A 27760-nucleotide genomic window follows, 5' to 3' on the forward strand; every position below is an offset into this window, starting at 1 on the left:
ATTATGATATTCTGAGAGAGCAACTTGGCATATATAACAAGGCAATTAGAAATGCCAGACGGGCTCATTTAACTTGATCACTAATAAATCAGAATAATTCTAGAGTGCTCTTCTCAACCATTGATGGGCTGATAATTCCTACCTCCGCAAACCTATGTGAACTGTCCTCCACATCAAAATGTGATGAGTTTGCGGCATATTTCAGAGATAAGATGACAAACATTAGGCTGGGTATCAGTCAAGCAAGACCTGATGAGAAGTTTGATGATCTGTGCCCTAGCCTACCACGCAAAGTCATTATGGATTTATTTTCCCTGGTTGACACAGACATGCTCAGGAAAGTGATATCACAACTTAAGACTTCTACCTGCCTTCTTGATCCTCTCCCCACCACCTTCTTCAACAGTTTTTAATTGCATATCTGAAGAAGTGCAAGCTATTGTTAATCACTCCCTGTTCACAGGCACTTTCAAATCTGGTTTTTGGGCCCACCACAGCACAGAGACAGCCTTAGTTAAAGTGGTAAATAATCTTAGAGCCAAAACAGATGCCAAACAGCTCTCTGTCCTTGTATTCTTGGATTTAAGTGCTGCATTTGACACTGTTTAACATTATGTCCTTCTGGACAGACTAGAGAGGTGGGTTGGCCTCTCGTATCACATGTGGTATTCCACAAGGTTAGATTTTGGGTCCGGTACTAATCAGTTTATATATATATATATATATATATATATATATATATATATATATATATATATATATATATATATATATATATATATATATATATATATATGTTACCCCTTGGCAGCGTTATCAGAAAGCACCGCATTGATTTTCACTGCTACGCAGACGATACACAACTTTACATTTCTGTGTCACCAGAGGAGTTTAGCTCCACGGATAAATTATTAGACTGTATTAGTGATTTAAATATTTGGATGGCTCACAACTTCCTCCAGCTAAATCAAGACAAGACCGAGGTAGTTATTGTTGTTGAGCCAAAGCACGGAGAGACAATCTGGCCAGTCAAGTTCTTCCACCGAGAGACTCATCCATGCTTTTATTAAAAGCAGGCTTGACTACTGTAACACTCTCCTGTATGGTCTACCCGAGAAAGCCATTGGTCAACTACAAAACATACAGAACGCTGCAGCACGGGTACTGACTAAGACCAGCCATACACATTACACCGGTTATAAGGTCTCTGCACTGGCTGCCTGTGAGTTTTAGAATTCATTTTAAGATTATTCTATTGGTTATTAAATCAATCCATAATTGTGCACCCCAATACATGTCAGACATGCTTTTAAGTTATGTAACCAGTAGGTCCCTCAGGTCCTCTGGCACTGGCCTTTTAACAATCCCAAAGCCTAGGACCAAGAGGCATGGAGAGGCAGCCTTTAGTTACCATGCCTCTGGAATAGCCTGCCAGAGAACCTGAGGGGGACCGAAACACCTTTTTCGCTTTCCTTAGGGTGCTTTTGAGTCGTTCAGTTTTGATTGTTATTCTTTCTTTTTAAAATATTTGTTGTGTAGTAAATATTTCAGTATTTATTTTCATTGTTTTTATAATTTTTTTCCTGTAAAGCACATTGTGTTGCATTCCATGTCTGAAATGTGCTGTATAAATAAAGCTTGATTATGTGAGTTTATACATTGTCAGTGTATGCATATGCATACAGTGAGGGAAAAAAGTATTTGATCCCCTGCTGATTTTGTACGTTTGCCCACTGACAAAGACATGATCAGTCTATAATTTTAATGGTAGGTTTATTTGAACAGTGAGAGACAGAATAACAACAAAAAAATCCAGAAAAACGCATGTCAAAAATGTTATAAATTGATTTGCATTTTAATGAGGGAAATAAGTATTTGACCCCTCTGCAAAACATGACTTAGTACTTGGTGGCAAAACCCTTGTTGGCAATCACAGAAGTCAGACATTTCTTGTAGTTGGCCACCAGGTTTGCACACATCTCAGGAGGGATTTTGTTCCACTCCTCTTTGCAGATCTTCTCCAAGTCATTAAGGTTTTGAGGCTGACGTTTGGCAACTCGAACCTTCAGCTCCCTTCACAGATTTTCTATGGGATTAAGGTCTGGAGACTGGCTAGGCCACTCCAGGACCTTAATGTGCTTCTTCTTGAGCCACTCCTGTGTTGCCTTGGCCGTGTGTTTTGGGTCATTGTCATGCTGGAATACCCATCCACGACCCATTTTCAATGCCCTGGCTGAGGGAAGGAGGTTCTCACCCAAGATTTGACAGTACATGGCCCCGTCCATCGTCCCTTTGATGCGGTGAAGTTGTCCTGTCCCCTTAGCAGAAAAACACCCCCAAAGCATAATGTTTCCACCTCCATGTTTGACGGTGGGGATGGTGTTCTTGGGGTCATAGGCAGCATTCCTCCTCCTCCAAACACGGCGAGTTGAGTTGATGCCAAAGAGCTCGAAGCAGCAAACTTTGTGAAGACCAATACTTGTGTCATTCTCAAAACTTTTGACCACGACTGTACACTCTTCTAAGAAGACTTTCCGCTAGATGTTGGAATATTGCTGCGGGGACTTGCTTCCATTCAGCCACAAGAGCATTAGTGAGGTTGGGCACTGATGTTGGGCGATTAGGCCTGGCTCGCAGTCGGCGTTCCAAATCATCCCAAAGGTGTTCAATGGGGTTGAGGTCAGGGCTCTGTGCAGGCCAGTCAAGTTCTTCCACACCGATCTCGACAAACCATTTCTGTATGGACCTCGCTTTGTGCACCGGGGCATTGTCATGCTGAAACAGGAAAGGGCCTTCCCCAAACTGTTGCCATAAAGTTGGAAGCACAATTTCATCTAGAATGTCATTGTATGCTGTAGCATTAAGATTTCCCTTCACTGGAACTAAGGGGCCTAGCCCGAAACATGAAAAACAGCCTCAGACCATTATTCCTCCTCCACCAAACTTTACAATTGGCACTATGCATTGGGGCAGGTAGCGTTCTCCTGGCATCTGCCAAACCCAGACTGCCAGATGGTGAAGCGTGATTCATCACTCCAGAGAACGTGTTTCCACTGCTCCAGAGTCCAATAGCAGTGAGCTTTACACCACTCCAGCCGACGCTTGGCATTGTGCATGGTGATCTTAGGTTTGTGTGCGGCTGCTCGGGCCATGGAAACCAATTTCATGAAGCTCCGGACGAACAGTTATTGTGCTGACGTTGCTTCCAGAGGCAGCTTGGAACTCGGTAGTGAGTGTTGCGCTATGCACTTCAGCACTCGGCGGTCCCGTTCTGTGAGCTTGTGTGGCCTACCACTTCACAGCTTAGCCGTTGTTGCTCCTAGAAGTTTCCACTTCACAATAACAGCACTTACAGTTGCAGCTCTAGTAGGGCAGAAATTTGACGAACAGACTTGTTGAAAAGGTGGCATCCTATGACGGTGCCATGTTGAAAGTCATTGAGCTCTTCAGTACGGGCCATTCTACTGCCAATGTTTTCTATGGAGATTGCATGGCTGTGTGCTCGATTGTATACACCTGTCAGCAACGGGTGTGGCTGAAATAGCCAAATCCACTAATTTGAAAGGGTGTCCACATACTTTTGTAGTATACTTCTATAAAAGGTCTATTAGCGTGGACAACCCCCAACACAAAACACTGCAAGTTCTTTTTAAAGATCCTTACTTCTTGTTTATTTTTATTTTTTTGTAATTTGTATTTTTGTAAATGATTGTAAAGCCCAATCTATGCCGACAGCATAGCCCTAGACATTAGGGATCTGTGTATATCAGCCCCAGCTGCAGGCCCAGCAGCTGTAATGAAGTTCTCCTCTCCTACTCCCCACTCAGAGGGCCAGCTACAATGCCTCTAATAGAGTAGGGAGGGATTTGCTGGAGATTTGGAGGAGCAGTCACTGGAGATATCAGGTCACACAACCATTTATTGCAGGATATTACGGCCCACCTACGCCCTGGCGTCTCAGGCATTGTGTGTGTGTGCGTGTCTCAGACTGGGGCCCAGAAGGAGAGCGACAATAACAACTAAATGCTCCCACAATGGAGTAGGGAGAGCTATAAGGTAATTTTATACCAATGTATTCACTCTGCTTCAGCGTCAATTAGAATAACTTAATGTGAACCCATTCACTTTGTTTCAGCATCAATTAAAATGTTATCCTACGAAGGAGTTCCATGGTTGCCATAGCGCCTAGAGGCAGCCTTGGTAGTTTACTCCTGCAAAATTATCCATAACTATTTGTTTTTAGGAACACAGGAATCACTTTTTGTTTTTCATCATCAAGATTAAATGAGTTAACATATTTGGCTACTTCTCCAACCTCTCCACTCAACTAGCAAATTGTGTTGATTCAAATAACAGCCTAGCTAGATCTTCCTAGATCCTAATCTCATCTACCATCTACTGGACGAAAGGCTGGACCAAAAGATTCAGAAATGGCAGCAACCTTCATTCAGGATTTCTCAGAAGATTTGCACAGATTAAAACAACCCTGTGTAAGGAGTTTAAGAACAGCCTCTTCCAATATGGGCTCCTCTGGAAAATATGCAGACGGCGAGGACGACGAGGTGGTAGGAGACTAATTATCAAAGTTAAGTTTTTGTGTGCACTCGCAATGAGAGCAGTACAACATGCCCAGCGGAGTTGGATGATAAAGGACACCATTTCTGCAGAACTGTCTAAACCTTGTGCAACATGTTAAAGTCCCCTCCCACAACCATGTACACACAGACCTCATTATCACTGGAGATGGCCACGAACTTGGCATATCTGACCACAAGGCTGTGACCATATAGGTCCTATTAAATTACTAGAGGGGATATATCATAAACCCTCAAAGTTCCATAATGGGGAAAAATGGCAGCCATCTTGGTCAGGGAGAAAATCCAAAACCAGTCAATTTGGAATGAATGGCAGTAGAGGCATAGGTAATGCATTGCTTTTACTTATGCAGGAAAATAAAAGTAAGGCATGTGATGGAATTATACTCAACTAAAAATATTGTCATATAATTATAAATACAGTTTATACAGGTTTTATACACATGTTCTGTATAAATAGCCTCTAAAATATGTAAACAGACCATAATTGTCTCATATTTTGTTTTCTTGGAAAGCTGTGAGTGCAATTATATGAGACAATATCAGTACTTGTTGCATTTACAACTTATCTAAGTCCTATCATCAACTGATTTCAGTCAATGTATGGATGTGGATTGACTGCATTGTTTGAATGGAATGTTGGCATATTGGCTGTTAATTTGACAAATTAATGGAATAATTTCTATAAAACTGGCTGGCTAGCTAACACACATATAGTGCAGATACATTCTTCACATGCATTGTTTTACACAATATCTTATCACAGCACTGGCAAACCATGGTTCACCAACTACCTGACCAACATGGCTGACCTAATTATATGGCTGTGACACTGTCTCTGACTGCTCTCTCTCCTCTCCACCGCCCAAAGAGGACCATTACATTCTGCAACCTAACGAAACAACCCATCCCTCATTCTGGAACACATCCAGCTCACCTTTAAGTTTGACTGCCCTCGATGACATGGTCAACCTGTATGAGCATTCTGAGTACAACCATAAACATATTTGCTCCCGAAAAAACACAAAAAGTAACCTTCCAACGCTCTTCACCCTGGTTCACTGATGAACTGGGCGGCAGGTAGCTTAGTGGGTAAGAGCGTTGTGCCAGTAACCGAAAGGTCGCTGGTTCTAATCCCCGAGCCGATTAGGTGAAAAATCTGTCGGTGCCCTTGAGCAAGGCACTTAACCCTAATTGCTCCTGTAAATCGCTCTGGATAAGAGCGTCTGCTAAATGACTAATTATTATTATTATTATTAACTGCGCAGAATGAAGACTCATGGACGTACGTTTGAGAGGTGTTGGAGGAAGGATGGCCTCACTGTCCATCTACTGGCCTATAAAGACCACCAAGCAAGCTACTCTGCTGCCCTAAAAGCAGCATGATCAGCCTTCAACTCTACCACGATTGAAAACAACAAAGATAATCCCAGAACCCTGTTCTCAACCATCAACCGCCTTCTCAACCCTGCAAACTCATGCCCTCCTGCAGCCTCATCTGAGCAGTGGAATCGCTTCTCAGAATTTTTGAACAGTAAGTTGGACACCATCTGAACAAACATCATGGCCTCTAAGATGACCTGCACCCCACCTCCTGAGCCCCCAACCCAGACTGCCCCTCCCCTCAAGAAAATTCACAGAAGTCATATCCACTGTTGTGCAGTCAATCATCTTTCAAATGAAGGTCACCACTTGCTCCCTTGACCCTATCCCTACATCCCTACTGAAAACCTGCTCATCTAGCCTTCTTCAGTTTGTCATTACCCTCATCAGCAAGTCCCTACTGACCGGGGAGGTACCATCACTCTTCAAAACAGCTGCAGTCACCCCCTTACTGAAGAAACCCAACCTTGACCAGGACATCCTATCCAACTACAGGCCCATCTCCAACCTCCCCTTCCTATAAAAAGTACTGGAGAAAGTGGTTGCAAACCAGCTTCAATCCCATCTGTCTTCAAATCAGCTGTACAAAGTTTTCCAGACTGGCTTCCAGCCCTTGCACAGCAGTGAAACAGCTCTGGTGAAAGTTACCAATGACCTACTGATGGCTGCAGATTCTGGATCGCCTAGCCTCCTCCTCCTCTTAGATATCAGTGCTGCTTTTGACACGGTTGACCATAATATCCTCCCGTGGCGTCTCAGAGAGCACACTGCAGTCTCTGGAACAGCTCTACACTGGTTCTCCTCCTACCTCTCCAATAGGAAGCAATACATTATGATTGGAGAGTCCAGATCAGAGGAGTCTGCAGTCACATGCGGAGTCCCTCAGTGCTGGGGCCTATTCTGATCCTAATCTACATGCTCCCTCTCGGCCAAATCCTCCAAGACTATAACATCAACTTCCAGTGCCAAGTATATATTAAAACCACACCGGACACCATCTCAGCCCTAGCAAAACATGGCAGCTGCCTAGATGACATCAGGGCATGGATGAACAATAACGTCCTCCAGCTGAACAACAGCAAGACTGAGGTTATACTTATTGGGACACCCAAGCAGGTTACCTGTGCTGGAAACATCTGCCCTACAATTGATGGTCAAGCCATCCATCTGTCCTCTCATCTACAACTTCTCCAGAATAGTGCTACCAGAGTCCTGACCAGGACCAATAATTCAGCCCACATCACATTTGACATTTTAGTCATTTAGCAGACGCTCTTATCCAGAGTGACTTACTTAGTTAGTGAGTGCATACATTTTCATACTGGCCCCCCGTGGGAAACGAACCCACAACCCTGGCGTTGCAAGCGCCATGCTCTACCAACTGAGCTACAGGGGACACCCCCATCCTTGCTGAACTCCACTGGCTACCGGTCAACTATAGGATTGACTTTAAAATCCTCTTCCTAGTGTTTGAAGCCTTGAATGGATTGAGTCCCACCTACATCAGCAACCTAATTTCTATTAATGAGCCACCTCTCACTCTCCGCTCCAGCAACTCACCACTACTTCAAGTCTCCGTACTATGTGGGACTGAGCCTTCTGCTCCCTTGCCTTTTATGCCTGTGCACATTGCTTCTAAAAACAAATCTTTCAGTATTTCAAATTTCTACAGACTGTCTTTGTTATAGTCCTAACCTGGAAAGTCATTTTAGCACCTAGCCTACTATTTCCTGCTTTGATTCTAAATGTATGATGTTTTTAATGTATTTTTTTATTTTATCATCATTATTAATGTTTTGCCTATGTAAAGCTTTGACATAACACTGTAATGAAAAGCACTATACAAATTAAATGTGTTATTACTATTATTATTATGATTAATTACTGCACGTAAGCATCAGTGCAGTGGTGAGGTGAAAACACCTGACAGAACCAAGTCTAACCTAATGTCAAGTCTCCTCCCGTTGCTCCCCTCCGGCGCTCTGATTCGCCGGTCTACTGAGCCACCGGTCTGAGCGCACCACCTCGGCAACACTGGAATGGAAACCCAACGCACCTTAAATCACCTCCAGCGCACCCGCACCTCATCGTCACCACCCCTATATAGCCCTGGACTGTTTAGTGTTGTGTTGTGTGTGATTGTTAGTGTCTTGTCGTGTACTCGCTCTTTGTTGTTCTCTTGCTCAGTGTTAAGTAAACCTTTATATTGTTGATTCCTGCGTCTGCGTCCTACCTCTTCGTATCCTCAGTACTCGTCACAGAATCACACACCTCTCACGAAAATGGATGCAGCAGGTAATCCTCCTGGAGTTTCCCAGCGCCTCGACCAGCACCAGCAGCAGATTTCCCAGCTGAACGCCGCCATGCAGGAAGTGCTCCCAATGCTGCATAAACTGACCATCGCTCCAGTTCCACCTCAAGGAGCGGCAAGTTCACCCAGTCCACCTTCTCCCGGGCTATCACAAACGTCTGAGGGACCCTTCACCATGCCGGAGCGCTATGACGGGAAAACGACGACATGAAGAGGCTGAAGGAGAGGTTCACCACAGCGCCCCTCCTAAAAACACCCAGATCCAGCTCGTCCTTTCATCCTGGAGGTGGACGCATCTGAGGAGGGCGTGGGTGGGGTCCTCTCTCAGCGGCAAGGTAAGCCAGAGAAAATGTATCCCTGTTGCCTTTTCTCGAAAAAGCTTACCCCCGCAGAGAGGAACTATGGAGTTGGAGACAGGGAGCTGTTGTCGGTGGTCCTCGATCTGGAAGAATGGAGATACTGGCTGGAGGGCGCAGTCCATCCATTCTGGATTCTCACTGACCATCGTAATTTGGAGCACATACGGGCAGCGAAATGGATTAACTCTCGTCAAGCCAGGTGGGCCCAATTTCTTACTCGCTTTCAGTTTATTCTGTCCTACCGCCCAGGATCCCAGAATGTGAAAGCCGACGCACTCTCCAGGATGCCCAACACCGGAGAAAGGAAGGATCTGTGGGATCCTGCCACCGTCTCTCATCGTGGCACCTGTCGTTTGGGATGTGGACGAAGACATCCGCCTGGCGGCTCAGGAGGACCCAGCACCTGCCAACGCCCCTACGGGGCGCGTGTATGTACCCACCAGGGTCCGTGACCGCCTGCTGATCTGGGCACACACCACCCTTACGGCAGGGCACTCCGGCATGACGTGCACCCTACATTCTCTCCCACAAAAATACTGGTGGCCCACCTTGGCTTCTGATGTCTCCCGCTATATCAACTCCTGTTCCGTATGTGCCCAAACGAAGACACCTTGGAATGCCCCGGCAGGCAAACTAAATATAGGGAAATTCTTGAGGGAAACCTGTTTCAGTCTTCCAGAGATTTGAGACTGGGACTCAGGTTCACCTTCCAGCAGGACAATGACCCTAAGCATACTGCTAAAGCAACACTTGAGTGGTTTAAGGGGAAACATTTAAATGTCTTGGAATGGCCTAGTCAAAGCTCAGACCTCAATCCAATTGAGAATCTGTGGTATGACTTAAAGATTGCTGTACACCAGCGGAACCCATCCAACTTGAAGGAGCTGGAGCAGTTTTGCTTTGAAGAATGGGCAAAAATCCCAGTAGCTAGATGTGCCAAGCTTATAGAGACATACCCCAAGAGACTTGCAGCTGTAATTGCTGCAAAAGGTGGCTCTACAAAGTATTGACTTTGGCGGGGTGAATAGTTTTGCACGCTCAAGTTCTGTTTTTTTTTTGTCTTATTTCTTGTTTGTTTCACAATAAAAAAATAGTTTGCATCTTCAGAGTGGTGTGTACATTTAAATTATTTTATACAAACCCCCCAAAAAATCAATTTTAATTCCAGGTTGTAAGGCAACAAAATAGGAAAAATGCCAAGGGGGGTGAATACTTTCACAAGCCACTGTATTCCTTAATTGAAATCAAACCTTTGTTTCCCTGCCTTACACTCACCAATCATCAGAGGGGAGAGAGGGGGTAAACCCACCTGGAGGTGGGAGAGAGAGGAGGGGGGTGAGAGAGACAGTAAGAGAGAGAGGGGGGGATACTTTTAGATGTTCTCTATTGTGCCAGCAAAGTGACATCCATTCCTACACACAGGCTAATATTACGCTGGTGTTACAGTAGCATTATACATGTGCTATTCCTACACACAGGCTAATATTACCCTGGTGTTACAGTAGCATTATACATGTGCTATTCCTACACACAGGCATAATCATCCGTTGCTTTGATGGTATTACGTTGGATAGGGGGATGGGTCAGTTGGATAGGGGGATGGGTCAGTTGGATAGGGGGATGGGTCAGTTGGATAGGGGGATGGGTCAGTTGGATAGGGGGATGGGTCAGTTGGATAGGGGGATGGGTCAGTTGGATAGGGGGATGGGTCAGTTGGATAGGGGGATGGGTCAGTTGGATAGGGGATGGGTCAGTTGGATAGGGGGATGGGTCTGTTGGATAGGGGTCATGGGTCTATTGGATAGGGGATGGGTCAGTTGGATAGGGGGATGGGTCTGTTGGATAGGGGATGGGTCAGTTGGATAGGGGATGGGTCAGTTGGATAGGGGGATGGGTCAGTTGGATAGGGGGATGGGTCAGTTGGATAGGGGATGGGTCAGTTGGATAGGGGATGGGTCAGTTGGATAGGGGATGGGTCAGTTGGATAGGGGATGGTCAGTTGGATATGGGGATGGGTCAGTTGGATAGGGGGATGGGAGAAAGGCTAGAGAAGAAAGAAGGGGAGAAGCACGAGGATCCTGACTAAACCTGGCCTCTGGTTCCCTTATAATGCTTAAAGAGAGAGCGAGAGCGAGAGCGAGAGAGAGATGTCAAGATCAAGCTTCTTGGTTACATCAGAGACATCCAAACCCCTCCTGTATCAAATTGTTTTCTTGCTTAAGAATAATAATATTTTTGAATTGTTTGAAATAGTGCCCCTTGTGTGCACTTCCGAAAATACTGTATACCCTGGGATGGTACAGAAACGGTATGAAAATCGGGATACGGCCAACCCTGGGTGACAGGGAAGGAGAGAGGGAGAGAGGAAGAGAGGAAGAGAGAATTAGCCATCGGAGAAAGGGATCTGTACTCACGGCAGCCTTTCTCATCACTGTTGTCGAAGCAGTCGGGCAGTCCGTCACACTGCCACGCACCTGGGACACACTTCCCGTCCCCACACATGAAGTTCCCTGGGTTGTTACAGTCTGTGGTGAAGTTGTTCCCCGGAAGGAGCTGGCTCTCTTTAAGAGAGGAGAGAGGGAGGAGGAGAGGAGCAGAGGGAGGAGGAGGAGGAGGAGGAGGAGGAGGAGAGGGCAAGAGGAGGGGAGAGGAGTAGGAGAGGGGGAGGAGGAAAGGATGAGAAAGAGGGGATGAGGCAAGATAGGAGGATAGGGAAGATAGGGAAGATGGGGGTGGGAGGAGGATGGGAGGAGGGGAAGACGGGGGTGGGAGGAGGATGGGAGGAGGGGAAGAGGAAGAGGGAAATAATGTTACAATCTGAGTCCAAACAGAACTAGAACGGTTAAACGATATTGCATTCAAAAGATAATAATCACACAGTCAAAAGGCATGCTATTATTATCTCCAAATGGAAAATATTAAAGGCAGTGGCTCCATTCCTATATCAGTATCCAGGCAGATCACACAAACAGAGGCTAGCATCATGAATACCAATATGAGAGGTACGAAAGGGTCATATGGTGATAACAGTCAGTCTCTGAGTCAGTCTATTGCTGGCTAATATAATGAAAGACAGATAAGGACACACACTCACTAGGGATGGGCATGGCTATTTGAATACTCCAGTATCCGAACAGACGTTAGTATTCAATTACTTGGGAGAGCATTCATTTTTTAGATTTGTAAATTGAATAAAATTCAAATAGTTCACCTAATTTCAGTTGTGAAATATATTTTCCATAAGCAAAAATATTGTATTTTCAGCTGTTTGAAGCTGGTGTACAGAAGCAAAAATGAAACTTAAGAACGAGAAGCTTAGAAATAGCGCACATAGAACCGATATACCGCTTCTTAGACTTGCTTTCAATGATAATGACAGATCTATAACTCATATTTCTATGTGAATTTGGTCAGTTACATATTGCACCTTTTAAGGCCTACAAGAATAGATGGTTACATTCAATTTAAAAAAAAGAAAGAAAAAAACGTTTTATGACAGTGCGCCCCATAAAAAAGATGCACTTGTAGCCTACAAACGTTTCACACATGTAGTTTGTTGTTATTGTTGGTCAATCAAAGAAGTGGGAGATTTCTAATAAATGCAAAATTGTATTAACTTTGACAAATAATAATGAATAGGCTACAATGATCAATCAACAGGTAGGCTGTTGTTTCATTTGTTGTAGACAAATCAAATCAAATTTTATTTGTCACATGTGCCAAATACAACAGGTGTAGACCTTACTGTGAAATGCTTACTTACAAGCCCTTAACTCTATTTTCTTAAAACTGCATTGTTGGTTAACAAAATATTTCCTAAATAAACTAAAGTAAAAGAAAGTGTGCAAAGCTGTCATCAAGGCAAAGGGTGGCTATTATAAAATATTTTTGGATTTCTTTAACACTTTTTGGGTTACTACATGATTCCACGTGTTATTTCATAGTTTTGATGTCTTCACTATTATTCTACAATGTAAAAAATTGTAAAATAAATAAAAAACACCAAACTTTTGACTGGTACTGTATTTATGGCATCAAGTACATCCATAAAGCTCTTCCATTGTATGATCCATTGACCCCCAAGCAGAGCCGCAGAGCAGCACAGTGGCCTGTCTGATCTTTAATAAGCGGGATATGATGAGGCAGAACTTGTTGATGCACTCCAGCAGTATAGACTAATGAGTTGGAATGTAAACCATGTGCTGCTGGGCTGGCTGGGCTCTGACACTGGTTGTGGGTATGCACCAACAAACAACACTACACTATAGTCGGCCTAATTATGACTTAAAGAGATACTTCAGGATTTTGGCAATGAGGCCCTTTATCTACTTCCCCAGAGTCAGATTGACTTGTGGATACCATTTTTATGTCTTCCAGTATGAAGGAAGTTAGAGGTAGTTTCGCGAGCCAACATTCACGTTAGCGCAATGACTGGAAGTCTATGGGTATCTGCTAGCAAGTAGATAATGGGCCACATTGCCAAAATCCAGAATTATCCCTTTAAGGACAACAAGGCACATGATGAGTCCAAAATGGAACCCTATTCCCTATACTGTACCCATTGGGCTCTGGTCAAAAGTAGTGCACTAAATAGGGATCATTTTGGACCCATACACATTTTCACTCTGTATCTGCATAACAAACTGGACCAAGCTAGGGGAGTAAAACAACATGATAAGAGTCCAGTGTCAATATATAAATAATAGGCCTAAATGCAGTATAATTAAAGTTGACAAACTGGAACTAGTAAGTAGATTGTGAGATGTGTTAGATAGCTGCTGCTTTTAGTAACGGTGCTTGTGTTATTGTTATTGAGGTGCAACAGGCAACACAGTATTTTAAATATGTTGTATTATTAATTAACTAGCAACAGAACCAACATGTTTTCCCTCATGCCCCAAAATGCAATGAGACTGTCGGTGTGATCGAGGCGTAAACCTTGAGGTTCTGGAAACGTCTATATAACATCCCTTCAGAATGGCACACGGCAGCCCTCTCCTGATCCTTAGAGAGGGTGATGTAAGCCTTACTTTTGTCTCTGGCAATAAAAGGAGAAAGGGAGTGAGGGAGAGACAAAGGGAGAAAAGAGGGCTGTTGCCAGGTATTTTATGTGTATCATTCTAATAGTTATTTCTCTAATTGGCAGGAGGATGTGCCAGTGGGTTTGTAGGATGGCTACACTGAGCTGCTTCAACCAGCCTCCAGTAGCAGTGACACGCACGCACGCACGCGCACACACACACGAATGCTCGAGCACATAAATTCACATGGGTGCACACACATTGAGAAAGTGTACGAGGGAGCCATGCATATAGACTTGAGAGAACTGGGCTGTTTGAGAGGGGCAATGAGTTAATTGGAGAGCTGCTCTGGGACTGTAAGTGTGTGTGTGTGTGTGTGCGTGTGTGTGTGTGTGTGTGTGCGCGCACTAGCCTACACTCACTCACTCACTCTTCTACACCTCACTAAGTCCATCATTCATTCACTCAGAGATGCGTGTCCTTCCCTACATACGATGTCTTCCTACACAAGGACACATACAGTACGCATTCCGGTTCACTGGCTCCTTTTCGTAATAAAAAGGCCATCTTATTACACTGTATGCTATCAGCTTACTGTAGGGTTTTCATTAGTAACACTTAACTGTATACCTTAAGTGCATCGTTCCTACTTAAATCCCCCAAGGTGACTTGAGATACCCTTTAATTGATTTGGCAATGCATTTACCCTTGCAGCATGAACACCACATATGCATGCATGCATGCAAGCACACACCCGCGCACCGGCACACACCCCAGCACACTACTACTCTTCACCTAATTCACTCTTCATTTTTACTCCATATAAAATCATCAGTTAGTAGGATACCTGTAGGAGTATCTAAACGAAGCATACCTGGAACTATGTGTTAACAGTAATATGAATATGAAAGCATTTACCCTGGGCAAATATTGACTAGCACCCTGCTCCCCTCACCCCCCCGCTCCCTTCACCCCCCGTCAGACCCCGGCTCCCCTCACCCTCCTCCAGCCCCCAGCTCCCCTCACCCTGTCAGCCCCCTGCTCCCTTCACCCACCGTCAGCCCCCCGCTTCCCTCACCCTCTGTCAACTAGACTCCTTGGGCTTTAAGCCTCCACAGAGACACAGTAGACACGCCTGGACCAGTCTACGCATAATCACTACTGTCACACACACACACACACATACCTCTCCTGTAGACACAGGGAAAAGAGAGGGATGGAGAGAGAGAGAGAGAGAGAGAGAGAGAGAGAGAGAGAGAGAGAGAGAGAGAGAGAGAGAGAGAGAGAGAGAGGGGGGGGTGGAGAGAGAGAGAGAGCGAGAGAGAAAGAGAGCGAGAGAGAGAGAGAGAGGGATGGATGGAGAGATAGAGGGTATGGAGAGACAGAGGGTATGGAGAGATGAGTTTTGGCCTGAACTTTCCTGCCTCTACATTCCCCAGCAATACCATCATCCCTCAGCATGTTGATCCCTGTACCCTGGACTGTACACCCTGGGCTGTATCAATCTATAACCTGACATTAAAGTGGGCTCTTTGACCCAGCCAGGGTATCATATCTCACCTCCATTGATCAGGAGGGAGGAAGAGGTGAGACAGATTGGAACGGTAGATAATTGACGAGGGGATTTTAGCACAGGGTGTATATACTGTACAGTAGCACTGATGTTAGCATTGACACACACTGTCTACAAGCAAAATCACTCATCTCCCATGGTCACTGCAGAAAATGGTCCACAACAAAGCTCCACATAATGTCACAAAAGCCATTAAGAATGTAAACTTCAGTTTGAAGCAGAAAAAATACAAACAAATCCAATCCAAATACGGAAGGGCTTTTCGTGTTTGAGGAAGGTAAAAATAAGGGAGGGGACGGATAACTATTGGACAGCTCTGAATAAGCCCGTCTTTTTTTATGGCTAGAGGTAGGAATTTATTTTCCAATTACACACTGACTTTAATGGGCTGGCTGTATCAGGAGCTTCTGAAGCACAGCGAGTTGGAGGGAAATTGGAGCCCTGTGCGTGTGTGTGTATTTGTGTCTGTCAGAGTCTGTGTGCGCGTGTGTCAGTGTGTGTGTTAGGGCTATGATGGTGATGGAACTTTGGATGACGGTAATTGGCCAGCCAAATGAGCCCCCCCCCCAAAAAAAAAAACAAAAATAATAATAATACTAATAATATATTTTTGTAAAAATAAAATATTAAACATACATTTTCTCCTCTCCTCCGCTCCTGACTGCATGTGCTGACATTAAAATAGAATAGAACGGACGTCCCCATTCAAGTCAATGATGGCATAATAGGTGGACTGGAGGCCATTGTGAGTGTACCCATAGCAGAGAGGAAGAGGCCAAACTAATCTTTGTCCATAGGAACAAAACAGGAAGTAGAAGCAGGATTATTGCATCACAATGCCAGGCAGCCATTGCGAGTGTACCCATGAGTTTACCAGTCAAATTGCCAGGGTTAGAGGTTCCAAGCACGTTCTATTCATTATATTTCTATGTGTGCCGCTGCTGCATTATGGGGGTCTTGTTTGCTACAACACCTTGCTTGTTTTACAGTGGAGTCTTGGTTGGGGACATCAAGGTCACATTAGAGGAAGAATGACTGACACCCAACTCTCTAGTCATCCCTCTCTTCTGTCCTCCTCCTCCTTTTCCTCCTCCGTCATTGTTCTCTTTTTTCCTCCTCAGCTCCTTTCTCTCTCCTTCTCCCCTAGCTCTCTGCTGTGTGTTATTGTTCTGTCTCTAGATGGGAACAGTGCAGAGGGCAGGGAGCACGGGGCACAAGTCACATAGCATTACATATTACACACATATATACACACACACAAGCACGCACACACAGGGCAGGGAGCACAGGGCACAGGTCATCCAATATAAATGAACAGTCTGTTTGAATTCCCTGTCCAGGTCTGAGGCTAGGTCTCTGAAGGTCTCCTATATGTAGTTAGCTAGCCTGTAGCATTGGCCAGTGTAATAACATACAGTGCATTCGGAAAGTATTCAGACCCTTTCACTTTTTCCACATTTTGTTACTTTACAGCCTTATTCTAGTCATGGATTAAACAGATTTTTCCGTCAATCTACACACAATACCCAATAATGACAAAGCAAAAACAGGTTTTAAAAAATTTCTGCAAATGTATGTACTCTAAAATATCACATTTACATAAGTATTCAGAACCTTTACTCAGTACTTTGTTGAAGCACCTTTGGCAGCGATTACAGCCTTGAGTCTTCTTGGGTATGACGCTACAAGTTTGGCACACCTGTATTTGGGGAGTTTCTCCCATTCTTCTCCGCAGATCCGCTCAAGCTCTGTCAGGTTGGATGGGGAGCGTTGCTGCACAACTATTTTCAGGTCACTCCAGAGATGTTAGATCGGGTTCAAGTCCGGGCTCTGGCTGGGCCACTCAAGGACATTCAGAGACTTGTCCCGAAGCCACTCCTGGGTTGTCTTGGATGTGTGCTTAGGGTCGTTGTCCTGTTGGAAGGTGAGCCTTCACCCCAGTCTGAGGTCCTGAGCGCTCTGGAACAGGTTTTCATCAAGGATCTCTCTGCTCCATTCATCTTTCCCTTGATCCTGACTAGTCTCCCAGTCCCTGCCGCTGAAAAACATCCCCACAGCATGCTGCTACCACCATGCTTCACCATAGGGATAGTGGCAAGTTTCCTCCAGACGTGACGCTTGGCATTTAGGCCAAAGAGTTCAATCTTGGTTTCATCAGACAAGAGAATCTTGTTTCTCATGGTCTGAGAGTCCTTTAGGTGCCTTTTGGCAAACTCCAAGCGGGCTGTCATGTGCATTTTACTGAAGAGTGGCTTTCGTCTGGCCACTCTACCATAAAGGCCTGATTGGTGGAGTGCTGCAGAGATGGTTGCCTTTCTGGAAAGTTCTCCCATCTCCACAGAAGAACTCTGGAGCTCGGTCAGAGTGACCATCGGACTCTTGGTCACCTCCCTGACCAAGGCCCTTCTCTCCTGATTGCTCCTGGGGGTTCCAAACGTCTTCCTTTTAAAAGTGATGGAGGACGCTGTTCTTGGGGACCTTCAGTGCTGCAGATATTTTTTGGTACCCTTCCCCAGATCTGTGCCTTAACACAATCCTGTCTCGGAGCACTACGGACAATTCCTTCCACCCCATAGCTTGGTTTTTGCTCTGATGTGCACTGTCAACTGTGGGACTTTGTATAGACAGGTGTGTGCCTTTCCAAATCATGTCCAATCAATTGAATTTACCACAGGTGGACTCCAATCAAGTTTTAGAAACATCTCAAGGATGATCAATGGAAACAGGATGCACCTGAGCTCAATTTCGAGTCTCATAGCAAAGGGTCTGAATACTTATGTAAATAAGGTATTTATGTTTTTAAAAAAACCTGTTTTTACTTTGCCATTATGGGTTATTGTGTATAGATTAATGAGGCAAAATGATAATTTCATCCATTTTAGAAGAAGGCTGTAACGTAACAAAATGTGGAAAAAATGAAGGGGTCTGAAAACTTTCCGAATGCGCTGTACAGGCTTTGCTGGAAGCTTTCATGCATCACTGCTCTTTGTGCATTTCTCCTCATTCAGGACAGGCTAGATGTATGTGTTGCAGCCTGCTGTTATATATCTGTCTGTGTTATCTTTAATTGATCTAGACCAGGCCAAAGGGTGTTGGCTCATTTCTAAGATTCTCTCTGTTGAGTCTGAGGGAGAGGAATGAGAATCCTGTCCTTCCTCTATGAACTGTCACACACACACACACACACACTGTAATTTTGCTGTACAGCAGAGATGCTGTAATATATTTTACAGAACTATTTTCCTTAATGTAAAACATATTACAGCATACGGCATCCCTGCTGTAAAGCAAAATTACAGTATTAAGCTGGCAACTCTGGTGCTAGGATAATGCTTTAAATGTACATTGGAATTCTCCGTTAAAGACGCACTATGCAGAAATCGCTCTGCCATTTCCTGGTTGCTAAATGTCCTAATAGTTTGGCTAATTTCCATTTATGTGACAAAACAAGCAAGTATAGCGTAGAGAATCATTGTACCATCTAAACTGCTGTGAAATATATTTTCCATAAACAAAAATATTGTATTTTCAGCTTTTTGAAGCTTGTGTACGAAAATGTATGCACTCACTAACTGTAAGTCGCTCTGGATAAGAGCGTCTGCTAAATGACTAAAATGTAAATGTAAAATGTGTACAAAACCGAAAGTAAAAGACGCCCCTCTGTCTCTCTACGTGTAGGCCATCTATCTGATGCTGTCTGGTCCAAACGAATATAATATTGCCCATAGCATTGAAGGCAAGGGAAGCCAGCGAGCATCTGGCCTCCCTTGACAAAAAAGTATAAAAAATTAGCCAATCAGCATTGAGCTAAACTGAGCAAGCTCAACTGTGAATGGTCCTGGCGCACCCAAAAAATTGTCAAGGGAAGCCAGCTTGGATTTGGAGTCACTCCTATCAAATCCCATTGAAAGCATACGTCATTGACAGAAAAACTTGAATTGTTGCATCTCGTTGTGTTGTTGTTCTCCGGAGGCTAGCTAGCCAGCTAGCTAAAATTGGCCCTTTCCTAAATTAGCAATGGATGGAGATAGGGATTTGGACTTGTGGTTTTACTTAATTCTCCGTACTGGCCAATGATTGTAATGGCGATTCTGATCCAACCATTAATTCATACATTGTTGTGCCCTGGCCTGAGAGGATGGAAGTTTAATATGTAGCTAGATGTAGAAGGCTAATGTTAACTAGCTAATGTTGCCCATGAATTGAAGTTAGGCTAGCGAGCAAGCATTTTAGCCAGGTAGCCTAGAGCAACAAAACATAAAAGCGTGTACCGTATGACATGATAGATCATTTCATTAACATGAAAGAGAGGAGGATGTCATTGGCGTTTCTCTACAAGTAGGGGGAGTCAATATGTTTTTCTACTTTAACGAATGCGCACGTACACACACACAGAAATCAGAACCATGGACAGCCACATCATACTTAGCTTATGTTGGACTACATTGTTTTTGGTATCTTTTAGTTGTCACTGTATTAGACTAAGCAGAGGTGATTTGATGATGTTGAAATGTTGAAGTTGAAATGGTGCTGGAATAGTGGAGGCAGCTCCTGTTTTCTTTGCGTCTTGCGTTAACTCTCTGTGGTTCTAAATCAATAAGCGTTTAGTGGTCTGAAAATGTTTGAAAAATAAACTTGCTTGACCATGCTGTAGGTCATGTAACTGTCTGTTATTATACATGCAATATGTTTTGTGGACTTCACTGGACAGAGGTTGTTATCCAGCTTTGTGATAAAACAAAGGTGTGGTTGAATTTATTCTGTGTCTTCTTATTGTCTCGGCCTTTAGGCCTATATATCATGGTCGCAAGGCATATGAATGAACAGGTTATAGAGCAAACACAATTATCAAAACACATAGGTTGTAATATGGCTTGTTATTCTTAAAAAAAAAAATTTTTTTTGGGGGGGTGGCTTCCCCAGTGATTTTACCCACGCACCACTACTGGTTTTAAGGGAGCGTGAAATTGGCATGCTGACTGCAGGAATGTCCACCAGAGCTGTTTCCAGAGAATGTAATGTTAATTTCTCTACCATAAGCTGCCTCCAATGTCATTTTAGAGAATTTGGCAGTACGTCCAACTGGCCTCACAACTGCAGACCACATGTAACCACGCCAAGCACATGACCTCCACATCTGGTTTCTGTTTTATAATTTACTGTACCAGTCAAAGGTTTGGTCACACCTACTCATTCAAGGGTTTTTCTTTATTTTTACTATTTTCTACATTGTAGAATAATAGTGAAGACAAACTATTAATTAATACATATGGAATCATGTAGTAACCAAAAAAGTGTTAAAAAAAGATTATTCCAAGTATCCACCCTTTGCCTTGATGACAGCTTTGCACACTCTAGGCATTGTCTCAACCAGCTTCATGAGGAATGCTTTTCCGACAGTCTTGAAGGAGTTACCACATATGCTGAGTACTCGTTGGCTGCTTTTCCTTCACTCTGTGGTCCAACTCATCCCAAACCATCTCAAATTGGGTTGAGGTCGGGTGATTGTGGAGGCCAGGTCATCTGATGCAGCACTCCATCACTCTCCTTCTTGGTCAAATAGCCCTTACACAACCTGGAGGTGTGTTTTGGGTCATTGTCCTGTTGAAAAACAAATGATAGTCCCACTATGTGCAAACCAGATGGGATGGCATATCACTACAGAATGCTGTGGTAGCCATGCTGGTTAAGTGTGCCTTGAATTCTAAATAAATCACCAACAGTGTCACCAGCAGAGCACCCCCACACCATCACACCTCCTCCTCCATGCTTCACGGTGGGAACCACACATGCGGAGATCATCCGTTCACTTACTCTGCGTCTCACAAAGACACGGCGGTTGGAACCAAAAATCTCAAAAATCTCTTCCACCGGTCTAATGTCCATTGCTCGTGTTTCTTGGCCCAAGCAAGTCTCTTCTTCTTATTGGTGTCCTTTAGTAGTGGTTTCTTTGCAGCAATTCAACCATGAAGGCCTGATTCCCGCGCAGTCTCCTCTGAACAGTTGATGTTGAGATGTGTCTGTTACTTGAACTCTGTGAAGCGTTTATTTGGGCTCTAATCTGAGGTGCATTTAACTCTAATGAACTTATCCTCTGCAGCAGAGGTAACTCTGGGTCTTCCTTTCCTGTGGCGGTCCTCATGAGAGCCAGTTTCATCATAGCGCTTGATGGTTTCTGCGACTGAACTTGAAGAAACTTTCCAAGTTCTTGAAATGATCCGGATTGACTGACCTTCATGTCTTAAAGTAATGATGGACTGTCGTTTCTCTTTGCTTATTTGAGCTGTTCTTGCCATAATATGGACTTGGCCTTTTACCAAATAGGGCTATATTCTGTATACCACCCCTACCTCGTCACAACACAACTGATTGGCTCAAACACATTAAGATGGAAAGAAATTCCACAAATGAACTGTTAACAAGGCACACCTGTTAATTGAAATGCATTCCAGGTTACTACCTCATGAAGCTGGTTGAGAGAATGCCAAGCGTGTGCAAAGCTGTCATCAAGGCAAAGGGTGGATACTTTGAAGAATCTCAAATATAAAATATATTTTGATTTCTTTAACAGTTTCTTTGGTTACTACATGATTCCATATGTGTTATTTCATAGTTTTGATGTCTTCACCAATATTCTACAATGTATAAAATAGTAAAAATAAAGAAAAACCCTGGAATGAGTCCATTTTTGACTGGTACTGTATATTTCTGCCTTACTTTTTTCTGGACCCCAGGAAGAGTAGCTGCTGCCTTGGCAGCAGCTGATGAGGATCTATGATAAATACAAATACACCTGTCAGGTGGATGGATTATCTTAGCAAAGGAGAAATGCTCACTAACAGGGATGTAAACAAATTTGTGCCAAATATTTGAGAGAAATAAGCTTTTTGTGCCTTTGGAACATTTCTGGGATATTTTATTTCAGCTCATGAAACATGGGACCAACACTTTACATGTTGTGTTTATATTTTTGTTCAGTATAGATACACCTCCTTCAAACCCTAACTAACTAATAAAACATTGCTATAGCCTACACAATAGCATAGATTATTTTACCAGACTCCAACATTTTCCTTTCTTTCTGTGCCACCAAATGTTTGCATACTGCTGGTAAAGTGAACCCGTTTAGCTAATACTGTAACATTATGGAACAATGTTGTTTAAAGTAAACAAATGGTTAGCTGGGAGATTCTTTATGGACACTCCTGGCCTGCAAAACAATGAAGTATGTCGCGCAGCTGAGAGCTGAGTGAACCGAATCACAATGTGTTGTGACAGCTAAGGAGACTGTGTCCCGTTGTGGTTGCCGTTCATGCTCTCCCTATTGAGTAGACTGTATCACGGGGATATCTAGATGGCTCCCAATATTAGTTATTTCTTGTGTAGGCTGCTATCGTACTTTAAATATAATCCTGTGAGGGAAATGTTTTTGCCACGTTACTATACCGCCGGCGACACTGTAGTAAAGCTGCCCAGTGGGAAGCACCTTAGGTTGGCAGGCACCTCGATACAACACTGGTCATTCACGCCAGTAATATGGGTAATATCTTTTCAACTGCTAGAAACAAGCCATTTTCTCTGTAGTAATGGTGAAAACTTGCGTGGCTATCCAAACTCCTTGCTCCGGCCAAACGCTACACCACACCCACAATGAGTCTGGATCGGAGTACCTCCCAAACGATTTCTAGAACGCAAACACATTCTAACCTTTCTGATTGGTCCCAGAAACTGGTGTGTTGGGCCAGAGCCAGAACACACTTGGATAAAGCAATGTTTAGACAATGTGTCATTGGCTTTGATACTCTGATTGGTTAGAAATGATCCAATCGCTGATTACTTTGTTTTGTACAACACCCCTCATTTTGACACCACCACAAACAACTTCAATGATGGCAGTCTCAGACTGAAGTATGTAGCGAACATAGAGTAGCGGAATCATTCAGTTTGATTCATCAGGCAAGGTGAAAACATAACGGTCACAAATCTGCGCTCTCTATGGCACAACAATTATCCCAAAAAATATATAGGTCGCACAGCAACATATTTACGAGCAATTTAGAGCAGATTTGAATCAACAGTAGGCATAAGCTATTACTATAAATACAGTATGTTAGCGTAATTTTTACAGCATGCTTCAAATTACAGTTAATAACAGTATATTTGCAATCTACAGCATTAATGCTGTAAAAAACACTTACAGTATTTGATTGTGCATTCTACGGTGTTTCACCAGAGAGTTTCTAAACCCAGAGGCTCAACATCGCGAGACTTCCGGGAACGCTTGCGAAACAGACCAAGAAGACCAGGCTGGGGTTTGGGAAGGCAATGAGAAGTGAAAAATTATTCCTTAGTTGTTAATTTTCAAAAAATCTAAAGGCACAACCTAGATTCAAGCCAATGTCTTAAGTTGTTGGACAACCTCGTAAAAGTGACAAACTGACACGTTTAGATTTTCGTCAAAATCAACTTTATATCAAAGGAGTGCTTTTAGTTTGAAGAAAACACTTGGACCCGATCATGAGCTTAGCTAGCCAATGTCGCCACGGAGAAGCAGTTTCTGTCTGTCTTCATACTGTCCTGTCTTTGGTTTTATTGATGAAATTACAGAAAAGTCTTGGATGTATCTCTGTACACACACACACACACACACACACACACACACACACACACACACACACACACACACACAGCAAGGTAAAGGAGCCTGTATTGTAGCAGCTCTCTCTGTAGAGGTGGGATAACACAGAGAACACTAGCAGTCAGCCAGGCCAAATCTCACTATGGAGTAGACTAGATCCAGAACAACAGCCTGGCAGTCATACTGGCAGCCTCATGTTTTATTCCCTACTGTTGGGTTTGTATTGAGCCCGCCTGACTCATACTAGAACAGAATAACACTAGTGACTCATACTTGAACAGAATAACACTAGAGTCATACTAGAACAGAATAACACTAGAGACTCATACTAGAACAGAATAACACTAGAGACTCATACTAGAACATAATAACACTAGTGACTCATACTAGAACAGAATAACACTAGTGACTCATACTAGAACAGAATGAGGCCAGTTGAGGCTCGCATCTACTACAAGACCATGGTGCTTGCCTACAGTGCTGTGAGGGGAACGGCACCTCCTTACCTTCAGGCTCTGATCCTACACCCAAACAAGGGCACTATGTTCATCCACTTCTGGCCTGCTAGTCCCCCTACCTCTACGGAAGCCCAGTTCCCGCTCAGCCCAGTCAAAAGCTATTCGCTGCTCTGGCACCCCAATGGTGGAACAAGCTCCCCCACGACGCGAGGACAGCGGAGTCACTAACCACCTTCCGGAGACACTTGAAACCCTACCTCTTTAAGGAATACCTGGAATAGTATAAAAGTAATCCTTCTACCCCCCTTCCCCCACCCCCCCATAAAAACAACAAAAAAAGTGGTTGTCCCACTGGCTATCATAAGTTGAATGCACCAATTTGTAAGTCGCTCTGGATAAGAGCGTCTGCTGAATGACGTAAATGTAAATTTAGAATAACACTAGAGACTCATACTAGAACAGAATAACTCTAGAGACTCATACTAGTACAGAATAACACTACTAGAGACTCATACTTAAACAGAATAACACTAGAGAATCATACTAGAACAGAATAACACTAGAGACTCATACCAGAACAGAATAACACTAGAGATTCATACTAGAACAGAATAACACTAGAGACTCATACTAGAATACTAGGCTTCAACAGCATTACATTTATTTTCTCTTATTATTGTACATTTTAAGTTCTTGAAATTCTGGTTGTAAATGCCAATCAAAAACACTACTCTTGTTCAGTCAGCACATGCAAAAATATGCAGAATGAAGACTCTCCAAGGGCCTTTGCCATTGAGGGTGTTGGGTTTGGATTAAAGGGGGCTTGCATAAAAACAAACACACACATGCGCACACAGCCTTCGCCAGAGAGATCTATCCAGTAAACAAAACAAATATGTCTGGACCCCCTCCCTAGCCACCTGAACACATGTACTACACCCTGAGTACTAAACAAGCTGCCCCACATGGGTCTGGGCTCTAGATGGAGTGTAATAACAATACAGCATGCAGTCCATTGTGCCCAATACAGTCAGTGCCTCACTCTATTTTCTCTTGTTCCCTTTGCACACAAAGTACACACACATAAACTAACACACACAAAAATATAATGACACCAACTTCACTGAGTTAAAAAACACACTTTGCATATGAATAAATGAGGGATGTGACAAATGGACAATTTTGCTAAACATTTAAAACGGACATTTTATCATCGGTTTTCCATGAGAAGAAAAAATTCCCAATGCCGAATAATGATCCTATTATATATGTATGACCACTAGGGCCGGGCAATGAAGTTACAGTATATCTACCGCAGTCATATGCCCTTGAAAGCGCATAGGCTATGGCATGTTTGTTTGTCTACGGCTTTTAAAATGGCGACACAAAACCTTCTCTGGAGATAGTTTCGAAGCGCCACTGAATGGGCATTTTACTTGTCTGTAAAGGAATACAGTGGTGAGGAGGAAGAGGAGCTCCGTGGACACTTAGTGTCCGGAAGTCATTTAGCCATTCACTGTAGCCATTGCGATCTGTAGAGTTGCTATTCTCTTGAGTTTTCGCATGTCAATTAGCTCGTGACATTCCTGAATTACTCATTATATGAATAAAGTCTGATTTAATCAACTAATACGATAGTCAGTTGTAAAAAGGTTAAGGGTACTGTGTACATATCTCGCTGTGTTGGCAAAATCCCTACATATCCCATCGAGTCAAGCGGGGAGGGGCTGCCTGTTGTCACAGTTCCAAGACCAGTCAGAAACTTTCAGCTAACCCTACACCAGTGACGCCGGTGGATCTCAAAACTGAACTTGGATCCGCGTTAGGTAAGTAGCAATGATATAGGTGTGTCCAAACTTTTGATTGGTAGTATATATTTAAGGAGAGCAAATTGATATACAATCCCGAAATCAGCTGTAACTGTCAATAGTAAAACATAGCTTAAAACAATGTTTGAGTCAACCTGAATACAGAAAATGAATGGTGAATTCACTTACAGACACGGCAGACCCCTCTTCCTCACCACTCTATGCCGCTTCTGAAGTGGGACTACAGTAACGTCCATCACTAAGCGTCCAGAACTGTCAACTGCCTGCCTGCTTCCTGCGCACAGACCACTCTCTCCTAAAAAGCACTTTTAAGTCAGTTAAATACCGTGACTTATAGCATTTAGTAGAAAGAAAACATCTTCCACTAGGAATAGACTCAGGGCCGGTCCTGGCCGTTCTGCCGCCCTAGGCGAGACAAATAAATGTGCCGCCCTCCTCCTTTACCCCTGCGAAACTAGATTAGTCCCAGTAAGCAAAATTACGTAGAAAATACTTTTTTTCCCCCAGACGTTGAAGTTAGGTTCATTTTAGGTTCTGAATGAAAGGTGAAAATACGTCTTAAGTAGAGTACATTAGAGTTAAGTAGGGTACAATACAGTACTATACTCTACTGTACTGAACTATACTTTACTATACTTTGCTGTGCTGTGCTGTCCAAACTTGTAAAACATGGATGTCTATGATTGGTTCAAATGTTTGGGCCAAGTCAAGGCAGGTCCGGACCGGAGAAAATCTGAACCAATTATAGACTTCTATGTTTGGGCCAAATATAGGCCGGTCTAGACTGGACCAAAACTATTTTCAAAAAAGACGTCCGGTCCATGCTTACTGGGGTGTAGCCTACAATGTTGGCCCTCAAGGGAATTTTATGAATGCCCATCCCTGTGGTAGGCCTACCATTTGTAAAACAGGCTGTTACATTGGCTTTATTAGTCCTGATTCCTGTGACTAATCATTTTGGCTATTTAAGCTCTGAAAGATTCAGTATTTTTGGAACGGAGACTGATTAGTTGCCGTGCTTCCCGAAACACAAACACAATACTTTCATAGCGAGCTAGCAAGAAACGGAGAGAGAGGTCTCCCAGTATAGGCAGATCAGTCATCAGGCTGACGGAGTAAGAACCGTGCATTGTGTCTCGCAATGGAATGCTGTATTTAGCAATTTCTTGGCTTGCAATGTCTCGCAACTTCAGTAAAGCAGGGCCTATCATCAATGAATAGGCTAGGATATTCTACACGCAACAGACTGAAAACTGGACACACACTCGCATCATTAGCGAAGAGAAGGAGCAGACGAGTCAGCAGCACTGTGATTTAAAATTTGTGAGGGGAAAAAACGAAATAAACATCATTATTATGTTAGGGATTTTTCTTGAAGTTAAGGATTCAATTTCGTTGAAACGTTATAACGCTCATACCCCTAGAATAAATAGCACAGCGCTGGCTTGGCTTAGTTAGATTGTTGTTTCCACTCTCTGTGTCTCTCCTCTCTCTCTTGTGTGTGTGTGTGTGTGCGCGCACCCATGCATGCGGATGTGCGGGAGTGTGTATTAGTACGGAATGGCGGGAACCCAGTTAACGAGATTTACTCTC

General features: G+C 43.6%; 1 protein-coding gene across 2 annotated transcripts in view; it reads right to left on the minus strand.

Annotated features, from left to right (window-relative positions):
• The window catches only part of LOC121532198 (low-density lipoprotein receptor class A domain-containing protein 3-like), a 133953-nt gene that overhangs the window by 58788 nt on the left and 47405 nt on the right, over positions 1 to 27760 (minus strand). For both annotated transcript variants that reach the window (XM_041837981.2, XM_041837979.2), the window contains exon 2: positions 11063 to 11209. In XM_041837981.2, coding sequence (XP_041693915.1) covers positions 11063 to 11209 — 147 coding nt within the window. The remainder of the gene's footprint in view (positions 1 to 11062; positions 11210 to 27760) is intronic.

Source organism: Coregonus clupeaformis, chromosome 19 (assembly GCF_020615455.1).
Source record: "Coregonus clupeaformis isolate EN_2021a chromosome 19, ASM2061545v1, whole genome shotgun sequence".
Lineage (NCBI taxonomy): Eukaryota > Metazoa > Chordata > Actinopteri > Salmoniformes > Salmonidae > Coregonus > Coregonus clupeaformis.